This window comes from Lycium barbarum, chromosome 8, assembly GCF_019175385.1.
Source record: "Lycium barbarum isolate Lr01 chromosome 8, ASM1917538v2, whole genome shotgun sequence".
In the NCBI taxonomy this organism is placed as follows: domain Eukaryota; kingdom Viridiplantae; phylum Streptophyta; class Magnoliopsida; order Solanales; family Solanaceae; genus Lycium; species Lycium barbarum.
In genome coordinates, this window is record NC_083344.1 from 102,625,864 (window position 1) to 102,633,675 (window position 7,812).

The 7,812-nt window shown below is 35.4% G+C and overlaps 1 protein-coding gene across 5 annotated transcripts; it reads right to left on the minus strand.

Moving 5' to 3' along the window:
• Positions 1-624: 624 nt before the first annotated feature.
• Positions 625-6,930, minus strand: LOC132606476 (nucleobase-ascorbate transporter 4-like). Of its 5 annotated transcripts, XM_060319993.1 has the most exons (15): positions 6,808-6,930; positions 6,360-6,464; positions 5,500-5,597; positions 5,237-5,413; positions 5,025-5,125; positions 4,832-4,907; positions 4,419-4,481; positions 3,754-3,938; positions 2,951-3,047; positions 2,508-2,594; positions 2,349-2,407; positions 1,987-2,078; positions 1,740-1,817; positions 1,287-1,447; positions 625-1,176 (listed from the first exon to the last, which is right to left on the minus strand). In XM_060319993.1, exons 2-15 carry the CDS (start codon positions 6,454-6,456, stop codon positions 958-960), a joined length of 1,590 nt encoding a protein of 529 aa, XP_060175976.1. In that variant the 5' UTR covers positions 6,457-6,464; positions 6,808-6,930; the 3' UTR covers positions 625-957. The 5 variants fall into 5 exon arrangements, with proteins under 5 accessions (XP_060175976.1, XP_060175977.1, XP_060175974.1 ...); XM_060319994.1 differs by lacking the exon at positions 6,808-6,930 and having other exon boundaries at positions 4,419-4,478; positions 6,360-6,731; XM_060319991.1 differs by lacking the exon at positions 6,808-6,930 and having other exon boundaries at positions 6,360-6,731.
• Between the last annotated feature and the right edge of the window lie 882 nt (positions 6,931-7,812).

Consider the following 7,812-nt stretch of genomic DNA (forward strand, 5'->3'; position numbering starts at 1 on the left):
TAGCTATAGTAGCTAATCTCATTCATATTCATCCTCTCGAATCTTTTGAAATATTCGAATTCTCTACAGGTCCCTCAAGACAAGTGGCTCTGATACCAAATGTTGGAAAATCGGGGGAGGAGAAGAACTCTCAGTCACTCAAATTCTCTCTTAAAGACTAGTGAGGCAACGATTATTGTTTGTTTCACTCAACTTGACTTACATAATCAATCGTTCTCTTTGAAGATAGGTGGGGAATATATTCTTCCACAAACTTAACTTACATTTAGGCTTACATTTTTCCTTCTTTCATATTGTATGACTATAGTATCTAGGTATTTATAGGACTATCCTAGCGTGTACCTAATCTAGTACATGTTTAATTCTATTCATCCTCCTTTTTTTTTCAACCATACATGTATCCTTACACTAATAGTCAAATACATGAACTAACTAAATTCATGTATCACATTAATCAAAACGTATTTTTGTTCTTCCAAGGCAAGGTCCACATTTCAATAATGACCTCTCAATCTAGCCCAATTTTCTTTCATTCAATTCTAGCACACAGCTAGATCTAGTCATTTGACAATGCTGATATTTCCAGATATGGTAGACACATTCAATTAAAACTGGAACCAGAGATAAGAAAATGAACCATGTCCGGCGTTGAGAATCATGGTGTGGTTAAAACTAATTGAAGGTACAAAATTGACATTCGGTCGGTGACGTGCGAATTTGTATTATTATACATAAATATGACCATAACGGCCTTTGTTTTAAGCAATTAAGGGCTATCTAATAACAGCAGGACATACTTGAGATCAATGTAAAATAATATAACTTCATGTCCTGTACTTGACCACCAAGTTGATCCTAACCAACATACATGTATTATTTCTTTCTTATTTCCTTTTCCCCATCTGTCTGTACAAAATGCTAGTCTTTTCCCTCCACTTGGGGTGTGATTGTATTGTATTATACTGAGGGGAAGTACTTGGAAAGGCCATAAGGGAGAGAATAGAACTCTTCGCTCCTAGGATCTTTGTCAAAATACTTGAACTTTGCCCACCAGTGCCTGCCACTGTCTTTCTTTGTTGTCGCATGTTTGCGAGCAAGAGTTAAGTCCAAGAACAATGCCACAATTCCTGCCACTGTGGCCGGGGACGTGAAGATTACTTGCATTATTTTGTTAAACTGAAAGTAGTTTTAAGGTCAACAAATGATTATCATTCAATTCAGTAACGTCTAAACTTGTTGTATTGAATGGAAAATGTTAATAGACGGGAGTCGACATATGTGCTTACCCAGGCCGAGCCAGAGTGAACTGGACCATCACCAGTGGTTATCACATAACCATTGAAGTATTGTGGCACAGAAAGACCCAAATAGATAGACAAACCTAATATAAATTTAGTTCTGAAGCTGTTGAGATTGCAGAACTGAAGTAATCCAAGACCAGCAGAAGCTGCATTAACCAATCAAACATCAGAATAAGTAATCATATAGGAGTAGTACGTATATAGGCAGGAGCCACATTCTTTTTGAACGAATAAAGTATATATTCATTTTTATTGCACCAGATACTCTTGTAGATTTTAGTTTTTGATGTTGATTTTCCATACTTAACATCCCAATGCTGATCGAGACCGGGATCAAGAATTAGATTGTCACAACCAAAAAAGTTCTCATTCGTGCAGAAATTGCTTGACGAACTAGAGGAATCACAAATTGCTTGATGAACTAGAGGAATCACATACACATGAGGGCAAAGAAGACACAGTACAAAGCTCCAATAATTGGCAGAGGTATGGAAGCAAGAACAGCTCCAAATTTTCCTGTTCTTGGACAAAAATGTTCAACCATTAGTCTCAAAGATAATTCTAAAACTGCTAAAATGAGATACAGCAATCACTAGGAGGAAAAATGAGATTACGCATTTAAAAACGAGAAATCAAAATTTTGAAAAACTACCAAATTGGACTTTATAATACTGGAATATCTTACCTAACACGGAAAAGAAAAACATGAATAATGCAGATATTTGAATCACTCTTCTGCTTCCAACTCGTGTCAACGCCAAAAGACCTACATTTTCACTGCATAGATCACAAGAGAAAAACATTAGATCATATAGTCAACTATCTAATGGGGGATAAATTACTCGCATGAAAATCTCAGCGATGATATATATGCCATAGATACTTCTTTCTTTTATTTATAGAGACGGTAAGCATGAAGGTATGTAGAGAGTACAAAATGACTGGAATAATTTTGATTAGGACAGTAGTATGAGATTTAGAACAAAGAAAATGTTCTAGTTTAAGCATTTCGTAGGAAAAAATGATGTTTGAAATTAGATGTATTACACTGATACAGTAGATCCACTTGCAGTTCCAAATAGACCATTCAGCAAAATGCCTAATCCCTGGATGTCAGAAAAAGCAAATTGAGTTCAGCAGGCAAAGTTTACAATTGAAGAAAGAGTCGACGAGAAGTGCAAATATCATCCTGCTACATCTACCAACCAGCCAACCAGCACCACGGCTAATTACTGAACCCGGTGTATGTGTTACACCGCCAAATCTCGCAGCTGCTATAAATGCTCCTGTAGACTGTCAAAATAATAGAAAAATAAAAAAGAAGGAAAACTTAATAGAAAATTCTATGGAAGCATGTTCTTTAGAAAGATGTCTCAACATAATAATCAAGTTCAGTTTCGAAGACTTCAGAGTTTAGTAACTAACAAGGATGATTGACATCTTTCTAGTATCAACAACTATGTCTTAGTTTCAAACAGGTTGGGGATGATTGACATCTTTTCAAAACTCAGTAAATTCAATTAGCTTCATTGTATCTTATACGCGGAAAAAACTGTTTCTGCTTATGTTTTTCTAAGAAAAAAAATATTTTTCATGATAGTTTCTACAGCAAGAGAGAAACCTGAACAAAGATAAAACTACATATAGACCTCGACAAGAGAAACCAAAGCTGCAGCCATCATAACAAAGGCATCCCCAGCATCAACTTTGGGAGCACCCCATTGCCACGGATAAGGAAATTTTATCCTGCATATCCAGAAAGTAGTGTGAAAGCAGAAGCAAATCAAAGTGAATCTTGAATTAGACTTCAGACCTACGACTTCCTTATACAAGAGTTCGAAGAGAGAAGAAGTTTATACAAAACATAAAAATTGTAGTGGACTTAAAATCCTCGAAACCAAGCTTCTATCATTACCTATTATCTCGTACTTCACGTATCTACGGGTAAAACAATATGACCTGATATTTAATTTAACTTTACAAATATTTAGTTTTCACAGGTCGACTACCTGGTTCCCCAGGCTGGTAGTGTAGAGTTTCAATGCTAGCTAATGCCTATTGTAATACTTGCAACATAAAAGTGAATCTATAGTACCTAATTTTGAAAGACTGTTCATGTTCTATGTCAGGATTACTACTATTTATAAGCATAAAGGTTATCAAATATAATAGCCCGCGGTTAAATAAAATTAAACTATTTAGTAGAAGCTACTTTTCCAGCATCAACGACACTATGACAGCATCAACTTTGTAGATAAGCTTTTTGATCATTTAAAGCGGAAAGTGGTCACAACAATGCATCATTCAAGTTTCAAACATACTAATACTAAACCAATTTGGAGAGTTAGCTGCTAAACAAATCTACAGCTTCAGGTTATTATTTGTTCATAGTCAATACCTTCAAAGGACAAGGATATGAATTAACTGAAAACCCGAGTTTAATGCAGCATACCATGAAGCTCCACTAATGATCCCAGAGCGATCAACACGACAACTGAACTGAGTCTGTGGAGATCTATTGTTGTATGCACCTGTCACAGTGAGAAGAGCTGCATATGCCCACACTATAGCAATTGATAATAGGACAGCAAATCGCTCAAATATGGGACGCTTTAATTTCCACATGTGAGGGATGTACTGCACAGACATTTCCCATATATTAGACCACTGGCGTAACTATTAGAATAAATTCGAAGAAATTTTTAATGGAAACTCAATGCTGTTTAAAATTTTCTATTGATCAATGATTAAGATGAGTAAAATATTGACCTTAGCTTGAAAAGAATTTCTCTAAGGCGTAAAAAACAATGTCACTACAAATGATCTTCTCCCTTAAACCGTAAGTACTGGATCCAAGTAAAGAACCACAAGTAATCCTGAAAGCCCTTTCATTAACTTCCCATTATTCATTCATCATTTGACTTTCCGTGAATTGTTTAGTTTATTCTGCTTTTCCCGTCAAAGGACAAAAATGATACATTAGAAGAAGGTGTCAACGTCATCCTTTTTACCATTCAAAGGGTAGAAATCATCTATATCATGCATCACTTTAGGCAAAAAATAGGTGCAATATAATCTCAAGAACTGAATATGATAATTATTAAGGACACGGCTTACTTGTGACAACAAAATTAGTATGATTAATCCTGGAAGACCAATTTCAACACATTCTGCAAGCTGCTAGCAACAATCAACAGAAATGAAAAAGAAGTTGGTAAATCCAATGATGAAAAAGCGAAAGCAGAGAGATACTGCTTCATGGAAATAAAGATATGTTACAAACTGACTTCAGTCCTTCTGCATGTAGATAGTTAAGAAAAGCAATTCAATGAACTTTCCAATGTGTTGATTTTTCTAATTGCTCCTAAGAAATTATTGTCTGGGTCAATGGAGTTAGGATGATAGTTTCCCAAATCATTTAAAAGCTATATAGGGAATTTTTGTGCTAGTGAAATCAAAGCAATATAGCAAACTTGCACATGGTGTACTGTCGATGAAAATAAAACAATTATACACGTGGAAAACCTTACAAGCGGAAAACCTTGCACATATAGGCCAAGGCCAACAAGCAACACTAGTGGAGCTGCAGAGAGAGGGGAAAGGAACCTACATTGTCAAACAACTGGAATAAGACATATTTCTTTACAAGACAAATACTAATACACCCTACCAAATGACCACTACTAGGATAGAAATGAAGGATGAATCCTGTAAAATGACCACCTTACAACAATTCTCCAGAGTCCCAGAAAGCCGATTAGTATGGGAAGTATGGATGCGATCATCAGAGCTCCCTGCATTCCTCTCATCGACTGTTTAAACCTCTGAAGCAAATGATCCAAACAAAAATGTTATAGTAGATGTTATTTGGAGGTCGGAATCAAACTTAAAACATAAATACAGAATATGGATGCAACAAGATGGAATATGCCAACCTCACGAGGGTCAAGATATGTGTTGTATCTACTTGATAGTGCAACAAAAACAGCTGGAATTATGAATGTGAATGATCCACCTATCACCACAGGAAGCCGGGTTCCAAACCAAGACTGCAAAAGAGTGTTCAGCCCAGCAACAAAGAGCAAAGTTTGAATTACTTGAGCTTTCTCCTCCTGGAAGACATAATTTTGAAACCACTATTGTAAGTATTTGTAAACCCAAATTGCTCTTCAAAATTATTGATAAAGTAAAGACTTACATTTCCACCACCCATTTGAGGTACAATGACGGTAGGGATAATGACAGTAGTTCCCAGCATAACTAAGTAGTGCTGAAAACCCAGAATAATGGCCTCGGCTGCATTATTTAGAGAAGTGGACAGTCAGCAGCTTGTATTGTATCTTCAGGTTAAAGGAAGAGGATGACATAAATTTTTTATATTGTCTTTCTACTTATGTTTTCAAGGTCCTTTGGGGATATAAACAAAGAAAAACTTGTGGTTTAATGAGGTAACATGAGTATGCAAGTGATCAAATCAGAACATTTGATCCCTTTGATGATCAAAACGCATAACAATCCTAGGAGTCATGGATTCTCATTTAACAGCTTGTCACTAATTTTCTAATCAGTAACTCTATTTAGCCTTGTTTTTCGCAGATATATATAGGGCTCGATCTCGAATCACTGGTCCTGCCGAACCCACAAATCGTGGTTGGATCTGCCACAGGCTATACGAATTCCCCATATCCAATTATCCATTCTGTTCAATTCAAATCTGTTTCATTTGAATATTAAGTTTTTGTCTTTAAAGCTTTTTGTCACTTTACCGAAATTCGAATGGGGAACCCGAACTCAACGAACGTCTACACACTTAAGGATCCAACAGTTCCTCACATCAAAGGTCAAAGGGATGGGTGGTGTCTTTTATATGGCTTGGGCAATCCTCGCCTATTAAGTTAAGTCTAAGATCATTTCTTTAGAACTACTAGAAAGCAAGAAGAGTAACATGCATGTATTCGATCAAGTATGCAATCAATTAATCAACTACTTCTCAATTCTAAACAAGTTGAGATCAACTATATGTGATAAAGAATGTAATATGTAATGTAAATAACGTACGCCAAGAAGGGTTGCTGTTGACACAGTAATCGACTCCTGGTAATTGGTCCTTCACTGGATGTGCCACCAATTCATCAGCTTTCACCCCAGGTGTCATCTCTCTGACTTAACTCCAACAACAAGGAACAACACTAGTTCAAACTTCCCAATTCCTCTTCTTTCTACATATATGCTGAAGTACTTTAATTTATATCAACTATGCAAGAGTAAATATCATGGACTACGTAATAGAGAAATTTCAAAGTACGTATTCATATTTCATACGTACTAAATTCCTATTCATCATGAAACATGAAAGAGTGGCACCTTGTAACCTTTAAAAAAAAGTTAGTGGTTGAGAACGAGTAGTGTGATCTTATTATGTCTATTGTTTTTTTTTTTTAATAAAAAATTATGTTCATATAATTTGAGAAAAAATGAGGAAGAAATTTGACAAGTTGAAGATTACACAGTAAGATATGATTAGGCAGTGACGTTGAGACTAAAGCTAGCCAACGAACTTCTTGAATTTGATATGGACTGCCATAGATGTTTACTCTTTAAAAAGTGGGATGATTTGCCCAAAAACCATACATTTGTGCTAGTGTTTAAGTTTTGACCATGTTTAAATAAGTCTAATGACATAGCTTGCGGGTCAGAATTTGGTCACAAGTCCTGACGCATAACCAAGATTTTTTATTTACTGTATTTTGAATGAATTATTTGCACATATTAATATTTTAATACAAATACAAGGTTCAGCAGAAATTACTGGGTTATACCGAATTAGTAACTACACTGCTCCGCCCTGATCATGAGTCCGAATGGATGATCAAAAACTTGTCTTTTCATAAGTCCTAGAGGATTACTAAGACTAGTATAAATTATGCTGTAACGTTAAAAATAAATTGTTCACAATTGTTTGGTGGATCACTAAGACTAGAAGAAATGTCACTAACACATTTTTGCTTTAAAATTGATCCAAATTAGTCCAAATCAACTTGAAATGAATCCATGTTTGATACGGACCTTCTAACGCATATTCCAACAATTTCAAATACTGTAGTTGGGTTCAACTCAAACCTTCAAAATCAATACACACGCTTTGTCTTCTTCAATAATCAAGCTCAACAAATTCGACAATGGAGTTCTTCAAACAAACCCAAGCCCTGTTGCTTATTCAATCTCTTTAATTTTAATCTACACAGTCAAATACTCAGCTTTATTTCCATTTCTAGCTTGTGTTGTTTACAGGGAAGAGGTGGATTCAAATTCTATAATGAGAAACTAATTTACATATTTCCAAAAACGTGACATGCTTAAAGACTACATGACAAATATGTGGGCATAGTTCCGGCCAACCTGAAATCCAAATCAAAATTCAAACTTTTTGGATTTTTGGATTATGGATTGGATTGCGGATTTTATTTTTAAAATTTATGAATTTCGGATTGGATATGAATTTAGTACTATG

Excerpts from the sequence above, each read along its gene's own strand:
- LOC132606476 (XM_060319993.1), bottom strand. The coding sequence starts at position 6,456 with ATGACACCTGGGGTGAAAGCTGATGAATTGGTGGCACATCCAGTGAAG. Across the intron at positions 5,598-6,359 it reads CAACAGCAACCCTTCTTGGC|CCGAGGCCATTATTCTGGGT; the intron begins GTACGTTATTTA and ends TAAATAATGCAG. Across the intron at positions 4,482-4,831 it reads ATGTGCAAGGTTTTCCGCTT|CAGCTTGCAGAATGTGTTGA; the intron begins GTAAGGTTTTCC and ends GATTGTTGCTAG.